A 14,355-nucleotide genomic window follows, 5' to 3' on the forward strand; every position below is an offset into this window, starting at 1 on the left:
GAGCCTTATTTCTAAGTTATTTCCAGCGGAACATAGGGTAACCTATTTTATTGCACTATTTCGCGAGCCTTTTTTTCTAGCAACTAATTCTCAATAAATATAGTTCTCCGTGGTTCCCATGGAGAACTTTCAGAAATAAGGTACCCACTAGAATATTTTCACCGTGAATCTAATTTCTAACAGTTATTTCCCCGGGAACATATAGGGGAACTATATTTTATTGTGAATTAGTTGCTAGAAAAAGGCTCCCAGTAGAAATACGTGCAATAAAATAGGTTCCTCTAGGTTCCATTGGAAATAACTGTTAGAAATAAGGTTCCCGCGAGAATAATTTCACTGGGAACTAATTTTTTAGAAGTTATTTCCTACGGAACCTATTTTATTGCGCGTATTTCTACTATAGGAGCCTTTTATTCTAGCAACATGCACTAGAACGTTGAACTTCTATGCATAGACAAACAATTTGATAATATTTTTGAAGATGATCTACAATATAAATAAGTGAGAGAACTTCAAGATGGTATTACATATAATCCTGCTTTATCACACATGAAAGTCATTTTTTCAACAAATTGATTAATTTATCAATTGAGCCATATCATAATTTGAATGCTGATGATTCATATACGCAGGACAATTTATTGCATGTAAATTCAGATTCGTTGTTGCTTTCCGAAATATCAATGATCGAATGGAGAAATGGTTACTGAACGCATGGTTCGCTATCAGTTTCTACGCATGAAAAAACTGTTCGTAAAATTGCCTGCCAATTGACGAAAATTAAATATGGCAAACTGAAAATCGCTAAATGGAACAATTTCGGAAAGCAGAACAATAGAGAAATAATGCTACCAATTCAATGGTGACGAGCTCACCACAAGCACGTTGTCTACCTGGCATCGTGGACGAACTCAACGTGCTTACACTACATTTATTTCAAGATGACAGATAATCAAAAAAGTTGAGTTTTCATTTGACTGGATCGACAAGAAGTTGCCAAAAAAAAATCGGCTTATTCGGCTTAGTGGCGTTGGATGTGTACTCGTAAGACTCAAACGATGCCATTCCGTCCATGTGGGCCAACTGCTCGTAACTAGAGAAGCTGCCTGTCGCCGGGGCGGTTCTAACACTATATAATGCCCAGATTTTGAAACGTGTATTCTCTGCCGGGGACGGATAAAGAGACCATCGCTACGTTTCTCACCGCCACAGTTCGAGGCAAGTTGAAGACGATGTAAGGGTTATTCGTAGAGATGGAGTTGAACCATCCGTCTCGATCTCCAGCGTAAACTCCGTCGAAAAAGATGAGGGGCTGCGGCAAATCTGCCCCGAGGCCCGAGAAGTATTGGCATAAACCGATATTCCAGATTGAGCTGTTAAAATATTTGCGGGATTTCGGTTGGTTTGGCATTTATTCTTTGGGCCTGGAACAAGTTCTTCGTTAAATGGCACGGCAATGTTCAGAAGCCAACTTTCATCCTGCGACACCTCACACACAAGGCGATTTTTCCCCTTCCTCGTTTCAAGGGCAGTTGCCGAGATCCATGCTAACGGCACGGATTTCTTGCTGCTGTTATTGATTACTGTTTCGCTCACTCTTGTGAGCTTCCAAGTCTTCTCGAGGCCGCATTTCTTGATGGATAATTGAAAAATTTATCTGGGAGTTTTCTGGCAGTTGTCCTTTGCTGGTGACTGGCATTTCTCACATGATTCTACCTTGCAAAAAACCTGAAAAGATTAACGGAATTTCAAAAGTAATGCTCAGCATTGTTTTGAATCAGCCAAAGAAAATATTGACCTGATGCTATTTTTTTTTTTTGCCCTTCTTTGCCAATTTCAACTTTTATGCGTCCAGCTTCTCGATTGCCGTTCAATCGCTGATGTACGACTTTGAAGTTTCCCCATGTAACATGCATAATTTTGGACCTATAGCCGCTCACTCCCCGTTTTTGGCACAGCATACGGCCTTGCTGATGCATCGCTTTAGAAGGTTTTTATGCGCCGCCTATCAGGCCAACGTTACCGAGAGATGAACTTAGCTCCCCGGAACTCTAATCCTCGATCGGCCACTCGATCCTCTCATTTTGGAGCTCCTTCTACTACGCTACATTGGCTACAGTAAGAGTCAATCTTAAAATATAACGTGCGCCCAATATTGGCTTATAAATTTAATTTTCAAACAATATGTTGTTTCACCACGCTCAATGAACTAATGGTGGTACTACTGCTACCGAAAATGTAGCCTTGCAACACGAAATCTCGAAAGTTACAGGGGACTTACTATATAGACTTAGCGAATTTTGAATGTTAACTACACTTATTTATACAAAACACCACAAATAAATATTATTGACGCGTGGTCACACATATCTTCCTCAAAACACGCCAAATTTAACTTCCTCTCAAAGCCAAACACTTCCCATCGCAAGTCCAAAACTAAAGACTAGTTTCAATTATACCCGATGTCAACGGGAGGATTATGAACAAATACTCAGTAGCAGCAGCTCAGACTGTGCGAATATCTCAATATTCATAACGCACTCAACGCAGGCAATGCAGATTTAGGAAAGAAGGAGGTTCACTGAACGTTGGCCACATTACACGAAACATTAACTATCCACCCAGCTCAACGAGCCACAACAGACATAGGGTTCCGTGATATGATCAAAACCTTACAGAAGGTCTTGAACATCGAACTTTAATAAAACAACTTAATCTCCTTGCCCCAAACAAAAACATAAGCAGACTACCTGACAAATAGAATGGAGTGTCCAACACAATAGGCAATTAGATTGGTTCTCAACGACAACTCCACACAGGTCTCCTCCAAGGAGTTTGATTCTTATCAATTCTCTACACCTACGGCGTCTACGCCCACCAACTTCCACCTGCACAACCCAATATAAAACAAATTCCTCATCTCTTATTCACCCTCATTACCCTTGCACACTCTATCTTGAACTTCCGTATCAAAAATACAAATTTTTCAAACAAAGTACTATCACAAATTTCCACTCCTAATTTTGCGCACAGTGCTTTTTCGTCTCGCCTGTCATTACCTTTTCTCCTCGTCTTCCCTGGCCACTCTGCCCACCTCTTTCTTTTACTCACTTTTCTAGCGGAACCGCACCACCAACACCAGACTATGGTGCTTGTACACAGGGACTGTACTGGCGGCTAGTAGATCAGAAAAGTGCCAAATGTCTGCCGCTTGGTGTCTATCCCGCAAGCTTACGTGCGGGATAGACACTAAGCGGCAGACATTTGGCACTTTTCTGATCTACTAGCCGCCAGTACTGTTCCCGTGTACAAGCACCTTTATCAGCAAGCTTCGTGCAGCGCAACTCAAGCGTCGCCGCTACTAAGCCTAATTTTTAACTTGTTCAAGTTACCTGAGCTTCAGTGCGATTACACGAGTAATGTAGATTTTCTTTTATTAATCACGCTAAAAATACGAAGCTGAAAGAAGTCTCGTTAGAGTGGTATAAAGTTGTGTTCGAATTACTCGAAACCATGTGCATCTATAATTTGCCGGAGTGAGCACTTGCCGTGTTTCGGGAACTTTAGTTTAGTGCAGTGACATGCAAGAATGGCGAATATCGAAAAGTATTGGCAGTATGTGGCTACTTTGTGATGGATTTGGCGAAATTGGAAAGCCCGCAATGCTAATCAAAAATGCTGAACGATAGAGAACACAAACACCGGCCTGACCCTGGCCATGATGTCCAAGAGGCCGCTGGATAAAAAAAGAGACCATTCAATGATGGCCCGTTTATAGCAGACAAGCTCACACCGTGAAGATATTTGCCTTGAATAGCCTAACAAAAATAAATTTTTTAGCCTTACAAAATAATATATTATAACACATTTTCATTTATTGAGTCAGAAGTACATTTCGGTCCCATGTATTTATCGGTAATTGAGATGCTCGTGCATTCTGTTCGAGAAGTACAGTGTACACGTTAACTTCTAAATCCAATATTCATTATTAATAGTTATCTATTTTTGTATCTTTCTCCGTAATGCCCGCTAATTTGACCTCTCAATGAATTTTCTCGCTTGTATTTTATAAATGTTTACGCTCGTTTTCGTAGCCATGCGACAAGGGACGGTTGTCATGCAGAGCGTCCTCGGCTCACATCGCCGTTCATTAGTTGTTCATGCAAGTTCTCTTTACCTTGTCAAAAAACATTTATATAATACTTCCAATATAGATTTCTCCGTTTGAATTACTGAAATTAATTATTAGGAACTCTTTTTTGATTGCTTGTTTCAATTTAATGATGGGGTCGTTGTTGATTAGGCCAAATCTTGTCTTCTGTCGATTCTAAACATCACATACATTTTGCATTTTTATCTTTTGTGTGAATCGTACCCTGAATTTGAAATTTAGCTTCCTGTGATCAAACTCGCAACTCGATGCGCAGTGTTAAATCTCTTAACTTTAACCACTCGGCTAAGCTGCAATTGTTATAGTGCCTATAATGAAATATAACATTGCGCGATCGTAAGCCCAGTGATAGGCGGGTTGTTAATTAAGTGATAGTACTAGTTATGATCATATGTCTATAGGCCACTTTACGAAATATTTATTCGTATATGTTTTAGAGATTAAGTTGGAAACATTCCCAGGCTTTAGTCCTTCATACCTTAGATACTGCACTATTTGATGAGGTCTAGAGCAAAACGCATTTGTTCGCAGCGAATTGGAAAAAACGTGTGCAAAACTGAGCGAAGGTTATATGAACTGAACGAGTGAACCTTAATGCAAAGCAGCGCTCAATTGAGTTTCCCATTATGCATCTAACGTTGATGCACAGTCGATTTAATTATATAGAAATGATTTATTTAATGACCTAGAAATAACGTTAGCTAATTGTTGTTTTTACGCGTCTTGTGTGGTGGGCTGCGTGCGAGTGTCGCAGATTTAAGTGGTGCCCTTGCCAGGTGCAATCAATGGTAAGCGAGTGATGGCGAGAAAGTTGCGCTAAATATGGCTTCACAGACGAAACTTTTGATGCAATAGGTGTGAGCAAAACTCTGCGTGTTGGTTAATGGATTCTTTTCTTTTGCCAGAAAGTTGATCATAACTATTCAGGAGCCGAAACATTAAAACTTGTTTGACCATAGAGTATTTAGCTGCCAATTTCACGTCTGTTTAGATGGTATTGCTTGAGAAGTGAATGGCTGACGGAGCTGCGAAATCGTAACAATTTTTGATGGTGCGGCAGTTGACTCCAAGCGTCGAGCAGGGCCTCGGCCGGGGATGACGTCCACGCAGTGGCCCCACCATATACTCAGAGAAATATACGGGTCTTATTGTCCAAATTTTGACACTCTTACACACATTACGAGCAGAGAACGGTTGTAACACTGATACACCCTTATAAGCGCATTTTCTCATATATGAAAAAAGGCGCTATTAATTGTGCTCGTCTCGTCCGTCCGTGACTACACGTCACGGACGGACGAGAAAATGCGCTCTCTTTCACTCACTGCAGTGAGTACTGATCTAATTTTTTCGTACTAAACTGGGTCAGGATGACCCACACAAAATAAATATAAATGGCTATTTGAACAAAGACTTATAAGAAATTCAGTTCCGTTTTAATTTAAGGAAGACCATGAAGATTAAGTTTCAATAGTTATTAACGTCTGGGATAAGGAATTAAGAGTGAGAAGCTTGGAAGTAGGTGACAAATGGTGCATTCTATATTGCTGTGTAATGTACAGCATAATGTGCATTTTCTCTCTATATTAACTTGATATAATGCATGGAATGGGCCCCTAGTCCTGTTAATGCATGCGAATTCACTTCTTTGGTTGGACCCAACAATGCGAAGTCGTCTATGACGCATTACTTACTTTGGCCTTATTGCCGGCCTAAAACCTTAACCTTATTACTAATTAATTTATTTACTAAATTAGCTGAGTTGGGCCAACCTATAACTAACCTTTGCACATTTTATCTAAGTCAAACCTCTGAATGGCATCTAATGCCACTTCTAAATGAAGCCATCGGCAATAATTTAGGTTGGTTAAATCAATATTTGATCGCACTTAACTAAAAGACTGTATATGACATCATATATTGTTCAAATTAACAGCCCTTCATATTTTACTCTAATTCAATTAGTTTCTCGTTACGTTACAGTATAATGACGCACGTCACCCGTCACCAATTCTGCGTGATCGAGCTATGTCTTAAGGAACGCCTCGTCTATTTGCTGCTGCCGTATTTAGTGTCGCAAAGGGTAATACTGGGAATCAAGTTCACTGTCTAATCATATGCCGATAAATTGGAATACAGAATATGATCATATAAAGCATACTTGAACAACGTTTGTCAGTTAAACAGACTGTTTTTTTCTCTGGTTGCAGTTGCTTCACTGCTTCTTCACTTCTTATTCTCTTGCCTTCGAAAACCTTCGAAGATTTATCCTGTGGATTCTCAAATAAAGTTTATCAGCGATTATATTCGTGTAAATTCCTTACAGACTCGCTCATTTCTAAGGGAGCAGCTCCTTAATTCAGTTATTGTATTGACGAAGTTTAATGTTGCTAGAGTTAATAAGCTGAAAGCGTCGTACCGACAAGCTTTGGTACCGGCAAATTCTACTCATGGTAAAAAGCTGTGTCCTCAAACTTGCATACAAGTTTTCAATCCCGTGAGTGCTATGAATTATTTTCGTTTAACACGACGCATTTGTGTTGCTTAGGTGTCTAAGGAAAAATTTTTATAAGATCAATATTTTACTTACGAGCAAATAAACGGAAAAATCTTCCAATTGATTCTTTTTATGCATAAAATTATTATAAAAATCGACTGAACTCAATCGACTCACCTGCTCCAAGAATGCCTGCGGCAGTCGATCTAGTGCCAGTCACTGAGCAAACTCGCATGTCACGTAGCCTACCTAACTTTTAATATTTGGTGTGTTCGTTTTGTCGTGCAAAAAGCTTTTTAGCGCATTTTCTCATTTATGGAAAAAATGCACTATTGTGCTCGCCATGTCCGTCTGTCCGTCTGTCCGTCCGTCTGTCCGTCCGTCCGTGACCTCAAGTTTTCGTCGACGAGAAAATGCGCTCTCTGTCACTCACTGCAGTGAGTACTGAGTTATATTTTTTGTTAATTTACACCCAGCAGGCATCTGACGTTGAAACAACGTTGATTATTGGTTGATTTCGGGTTAAAATGTTGAACAACCAAAATTAAACGTCATATTCACGTCCAAATCTGACCATTTAGTGACCAACACTAGAAGGGTCGTAAAACAACCTTATTTCAACGTTGAAACAACATCGATATTGGTACGTTGAATGTTTATTTATTTTTAATCGTCCGATCAACGTCGAAATCTGATCAAAAATAGAACAGACGTAAAACCACCTTATTTCAACGTTGAAACAACGTTGATATTGGTACGTTGAAAGTTTATTTAATTTTAAACGTCCGATCAACGTCGAAATCTGACTAAAACTAGAACGGACGTAAAACAATCTTATTTCAACGTTGAAACAACGTCGATATTGGTACGTTGAATGTTTAGCAATTTACCAGCATGGCAGTAATGTTATCACACCAACATTGAAGGAAATACATATATATAAGTGAACGATTAATGACCAGAGAATGCATTTCAATTTTCAAGGAGTCGAATAATTCTTTAGCTTATTTTATTGCTCAAGCACGGTAGCTGCCGTGGTCAAGGTTGCTAAGGCGTCGCGCGGTCGCCAGCAATCCCGGGTTCGAATCCTGCCACGGACGAAAAACAGGTTGGTTCTTCAACGTTGATTCAACTAGAGAATTTGACGTTGCGGCAATGTCGTAGTAGTAACATTGATTCAACGTTGCATTGTAACGTCAGTACGACGTTTCATGAGAGACGTTGCTTCAATTTTCATTCTAAACCTATTTTCACCGCGATCTCAACGTCGTAATAGGTAGTTGTTTCAACGTCGATTCAACCATAGAATTTAACATTGCAGCAACGTCGTAGAGCAACATCGATTCAACGTTGCATTGTAACGTCAGTACGACGTTTCATGAAAGATGTTGCTTCAATTTCATTCTAAACCTCCATTCACCCGGATCTCAACGTCGTAATAGGAAGTTGATTCAACCGTTGAATGCCTGCTGGGCAGCTACAATAGTTAAGATGTTCCAATGTTCCAATTTTTCAATTTTCGGCTTCAAAATTTTTGTTTTTCATTCGCAATGTAATGTTTCTTCCTCAACTCCTAATGAAGGTGGATTCTTTCTATCAGGAGATAGATTCGTGGCATTATTTTTTAACATTTTCTTTCAAGTTCTCGCCCACTTCGTTGTGGGCGAGATCTTAGGTTCTAACTCTTCCACCTTGAAGTATTAGTTTTTTATAGACACTTCTCTTCTTCTTAACTCTTTAATAAAAATATGCCAGGAAATTAGACAGATTGAAATATTCCTTGAGAAATGGAGGGTTTTCGACGGTGTGCCGTCATCCAAGATCTCAAGCTCTCTTAGCCAATGAGAGTCGAGATTTTGGCGTGTGTGGGAATGTAGGTAGAAATAATAACCACCAGATTGAGTGATCATATTTATGAGATTCGGTGAAGGATGCTTTCATAAGGTAGGATGTCCACAAGATGTCCAATCTCGATGATTGGCCATTTTGTTTTGAAAATATGAACATTTTTCAAAGTATTTAAATGATTCAAATGGGCCAGCGCCATTTGAATCATTAGGATAAGGATGGACGCGCAGTAGTTTATTTATTTGTAGAATTTCTGTTAAAATGTATATAAATTAATAACAACAATGCATCAAAATTGAATACAAATGATATCCGGCTACATGTGTACTGGACGAGACAGCTTCGAAAGTTGAACAAAAGTTGACTGTTCTATCCGACAACAAGTGCTGACCAAAAGGGCCCCCATACACTTGCGACTCTGGCTACAGAGTCCGGGTAGCAGATTCTGATTCCCGAACCAGACTCGGTTATATTTTACCAAGCACCTTACGTATTTTATTTTTGTTTTACCTTGACCAGTTGTAAAAGCGAGTGCCAATTAAGGCAAGTTCCAAGTTTTGTAGTTTTATCATTATTCAGCACTTAGCCGAGCAAACGAACTGCCCAATATTTGGGCTTAGCCAAATAAATATTATACCAAAACTGTAAATCATTCGGCGTCTATAGGGCAACATTGCGCAACATTCTGTCAGTTGGTCCCCAGCGAAAGTTCGTCTCAACAACGCTTACCATAAGGGACAAGAATTTCAAGAATTTCCTATGAAAGACAAATAATTTAATGTTGAATTTTTTGAAGGCTTCCGTGGTGAAGGCTGTGTGGGATGAGACGTGAAAATATTTCCATCATCTTGCAAATATTGGGCTGCATTTATTAAATAGTATTGCGAGAAATATCAGCATGCGAATAAATAAGTTAAATTAAAGACGGATATACATATATTCGGGATATAAAATGTGGCCACAACAATTATCATGCAACACAATTCTCTTCCTTTTAATATTATCGATGTGTTGGATGCTAAAATGAAACAAAGAAACTGGAAATTCGATCGATTAATTTGATGACGAATAGACTTAGATATCATCTTGGGAATTTCTTAAGAAATTACTGTCTGAGGAATAAAAGATTTCCTGTGGCGAGCCCTAGTATGTTACAGTACAGGGTTAGACATTTTATAACGGAAATTTATGGGATTACTGTTAGAGGCCATTATTGCTCAATACCAGCACCACTTTCACATTCCTTCCCGCGCACGAGCATGCTACTAGGTAAAAGAGCCTATGAGGTTAGGTTTGAAAGCCAAGCCGCCGTAAGCCCGAAGCCACGGCTCCATGCAGTACAGTCTTCATGGAGGCTACACCCCAGCTTGCGTACTGAGCTTTGGCTCCAAAGCTTGTTCAAGAGTTGAATTTGTGGCCGACGGCTGCGCACCCCTCACGGCAATGCGTGCTGACCAAACATCGAGTGGACGCACTCGAAATAAACAAACTATGGGAGAATTACCGCTGTAAACACTACGCATCTCTTGACCTATTATGTCATCTAATACAGCAATATAGGCGTGATACAATAAACTTAATATTATTGGTGAGATATAGCACACTTAAAATAATATAGATGTGATACAGCACACTTAAAATAATATAGGTGTGATGCAGCACACTTAATAATATAGGTGTGATACAGCCACTTAAAATAATATAGATGTGATACAGCACACTTAAAATAATATAGGTGTGATGCAGCACACTTAATAATATAGGTGTGATACAGCACACTTAATAATATAGGTGTGATACAGCCAGAGCTGGGCAGCGCTACTTGGAAATGTAGCGGCGCTACCGCTACCGCTACATGCTCTAAATGNGATACAGCACACTTAATAATATAGGTGTGATACAGCACACTTAATAATATAGGTGGGATACGAGCGTCATATAGGCAACAGGTGAGGATCGTGTGAACATAACAAATTTTCTAATATCTTCACACTCTGAGTTTTATTTACGAAACTAGGAATGAGAATGACGACAAATCCCGAAGAACGACCAATGACATTTTGTTCTCTGAAATTAGTTGTAAATTTAAATGGATATCCTCCTGTTACCTCTACACAAACATTTTGACAAGAACGTTGCATTGTTTATAAATTTCTTCTCAGCTTTGACGAACGCTCAAAAATATTCAGAAAAATATTCAGAAAATATTAAAAAAATGAAAACGCTCAAAAATATTCATAAACAGATGAGAGATCTCTGAAAATGTTACATTTAATCCTGCTTTATTACACATGTATAAACAGGCTCATTACAAAACTTGATGAATTATCTAATTGAAATTTACTGTAGTTTGTATGCCGATGGTTACAAACGTAGGAATATTCAAGGCATGAAAGTTCGGATTCGTTTACAGCTTCCGAAATATTAATGAAAATGACGGAAGAATTGCCGGAAGGTCTGCTCTCAGTTTTTACGTACGAGAAACTATACGTGAAAGTGAAACTGTCAAATTTGACGAAATTTACATAAGGTAGATTGAAAATTGGTAAATGGAACAATTTTGAAAAATAGGGCAATGGAGTCCGACTAATTCAATGGTGACCAGTTCAACTCGAGCACGTTGTCTAGTTGACAACGCGGACGTCATCAGTGTGCTTACACTACATATATTTCAAGGTGACAGATGATGAGCTTGATATAGGTTGCGTATGCCTGGATCGATAAGAAGTTACCAATTATGGGCTTTGTGGCGTTGGATGTGTACTCGTAAGAAGGATGTGGTGCCATGCCATCCATGTAGGCCAACTGTTCGTAGCTGGAGAAGTTGCCTGTCTTCGGGGCGGTTCCAACACGAATGTCCATATTTTGAAACGAGTCTTCTTTGCCTGAGTCGGAGATAGAGACCATCACTACGTTTCTCACTGCTGCAGTTCGAGTCAAATTGAAGACGATATAAGGGTTATTCGCAGGTTTAGACATGAAACATTCTTCTGGATCTCCAGTGTAAACTCCGTCGAGCAAGTTAGATGGTTTGCGGAGAGGGTTCCCCCCCGACTGAGGAGTATTGGCGTAAACGGAGATTCCAGATTGAGCTGTTAAAATATTCGCTGGATTTCGGTTGGTTTGACAGTTATACTTAGGGCCTGGAACAAGTTCTTCATTGAACGGCACGGCGAAAATGTTCAGTAACCAACTTTCATCTTGCGATATCTCACACACGAGGCGATATGTCCCTAGTCTCGATGCATACGCGGTTGCCGAGATCCACGGCAAGGGCAGGGATAACTGCATGCTGTTATTGACTAATGCTTCTCTCACTCTTGTGAACTTCCAAGTCTTCTCGTAACCGTACACAATCGAGGCAATGACCAGCAGGAGAGGGGCAACCGTGAGCATCATTTCTGTTGGGAAAATCGAAAGTTTTAACTGGCAGTTTTTTCGACAGTTGTAAGTTGCAGGAGATGACGGCTGACGTTTCTGCCTGATCCTTACTTGCATGGGACGATCAAAATCAAAGGCGAATTATGAAAGATAACGACTTTAAGTAATACGAATCACCAAAAATAAATTATTGCTTATGAGGAGCTTATACATATCATCATTAAAATGCGCCAAAATGATCATCCTACCAAAACCAAACACTTTCCCGCACGAAGTCCGGAACTATAGAAATGTTTCATTACCTGGCTTCAACGGGAACCTTTTAGAAAACTACTCAGCAGCAGACTCTGGGAATATCTCGCTATTCATGTCGCACGCTACACAAGACAACACAGTTTCAGGTTACACGGACGTACACAGTGCATTGGGCACATTACACGAAATATTAGCTAAAACAAAAACACTTCCCAACACCGAGTCCGGACCTATAGACATGTTTCATTACCTGACTCAACGGGAAGATTTTAGACAACTACTCAGCAACAGACTGTGCGAATACCCCACTATTCATGACACAGCAACACAGTTTTACGCAAGCAACACAGTTTTACGCAAGCAACACAGTTTAAGGATACACTGAGGTATGCACACCATTGTCCGCATTACACGAAATATTAGCTATACGCCTAGTCTCAAGTTACTAATCTTTCACAATATCTGGCACACCTAACTTCCATCTCACTCCCTTGGTTCCTACAGAAACAGTAAAAGACTATATACCTCACAAACATTACAGTGTCCACCAGATTAAGCATCCCTCATTTACCCCCAATACACTGGCACACTCTATCCGTAACTAGCTCATAAAAATAGCAATAAATCCAGACAAAGTAATTCGGATGATTAAAAATGTGCGCATCTAATTATGTGCATATACATGTAGCGCCTTCCTCGTCATTACATGGGCCTATTTCTCCAATGCCGACACTTCCATTTTATTCTATTACCTTATCTTCTGATCCGTTCTGACGACCTCTTGCTTCTTCTTTACTTTATGGCACCAGACTCTCAAGCAAGCCTCGAGCAGCGCGACTCAAGCGTAGCCTCTATTCCACGGCCTGCAGAAGTTATCTGAGCTAGTGTTCGGCCAGACCACGAATGCCAATATTATTTTTTATTACTCACGAATACGTAGTTTGAAAGAATTTTCTCTGTGCCGGCATCACTTTGAGCCCAACTTGCTCGAGATCACCTATAATTTGCCTGAACACTTACTGTGATTCAGGAACTTTAGTTTGTGAGCCTGCGTTCAAGAATGACGATTACAGATGACTAATGGCAGACGTGTGGCTACTCTGGGGAATTTGGCGAATTTTTTCAAACCTTAATGCTTTAAAACCAAAAATATTTTACCCATGACACGTTACTAATATTTAATAATTAATTAAATATTTCACCCGCTGATGACCATCAGTCAACACCTAAAAAACAGTCAGAAACATATGTCGGTCCAACGTATCAAACAATACTTGTGTGTGCTGCTTTCGCATTGTGAATTGAGAAGCAAACATTGCATTTCTACTTCAAAATCCTACTACCATCAATATTAAATTTCCATAATTGTTTATTTTCCTCCTGTATTATCTTCTAATTGTTCTTCTCAATGAACAACGCAATTGTTTATCAAAAATGTGAAGCAATTAACCTTCATGCATAGCAGCGCTAAATTGAATTTCCCACTTCGCATCTAACGTTGATTCAGAGTTGATTTAATGACATAAGAAAAACGTTAATTAAATGTTGTTTCGAAGTGTCTTGCGTGGTGGGTTGCGTGCGAGTGTCGCAGATTTAAGTAGTCCTCTTGCAAAGAACAATCAATGGTGAGCGATGGCGGGAAATTTGCAATAAATATAGCTTCACTGACGTAACTTCTGATGCAATAGATGTGGGCAAAACTCGCGGTGTTAGCATAGCATATAGCATAGTGATGTCGGCGCTAAAGAGTAGGCCTGGTGTGGCCTGTCGCCGATTCTTGAACTTTTCGTGACTTGTTCACAGAAGATCTAAAATCGTGTCATTTTTAAGGATTTTTCATGTTATTTTAGATGATTTTTGTTAAGAGATTCTTCACTTTTGCCAGAAAGTTGACCATAACTGTTCAGGAGCCGTATTATTAAAACTTGTTTGAACATACAGTTTGTAGCCGCCAATTTCACGAATGTTTGGCAGGTTTAGCTTGAGAAGTGATTGGCTGACGGAGCTGCGAAGTCGTAACTATTTTTGATGGCGTGGCCCGCAGAACTTCAAGCGTCGAGCAAGGCCTCGGCCCCACTGTGGCCCCCCACCATACACTCAGAGAAATATAAGGGTCTTATTGTCCTAATTTTGACACTCTTACACGCATCACGAACAGAGAGCGGATGTAACACTGATACGCCTTTTTGTCGTACCAATCTGG

The 14,355-nt window shown here is 39.8% G+C and overlaps 1 protein-coding gene across 1 annotated transcript; it reads right to left on the reverse strand.

The window, feature by feature from the left end:
• Nucleotides 1–10,802: 10,802 nt before the first annotated feature.
• Nucleotides 10,803–13,022, reverse strand: LOC125179141. The gene is made up of 2 exons (XM_047884387.1): nt 12,905–13,022; nt 10,803–11,917 (listed from the first exon to the last, which is right to left on the reverse strand). Exon 2 carries the CDS (start codon nt 11,913–11,915, stop codon nt 11,172–11,174), a length of 744 nt encoding a protein of 247 aa, XP_047740343.1. The 5' UTR covers nt 11,916–11,917; nt 12,905–13,022; the 3' UTR covers nt 10,803–11,171.
• Nucleotides 13,023–14,355: the final 1,333 nt, after the last annotated feature.

Source organism: Hyalella azteca, unplaced genomic scaffold (genome assembly GCF_000764305.2).
Source record: "Hyalella azteca isolate HAZT.00-mixed unplaced genomic scaffold, Hazt_2.0.2 contig15362, whole genome shotgun sequence".
Classification (NCBI taxonomy): Eukaryota; Metazoa; Arthropoda; class Malacostraca; order Amphipoda; family Hyalellidae; genus Hyalella; species Hyalella azteca.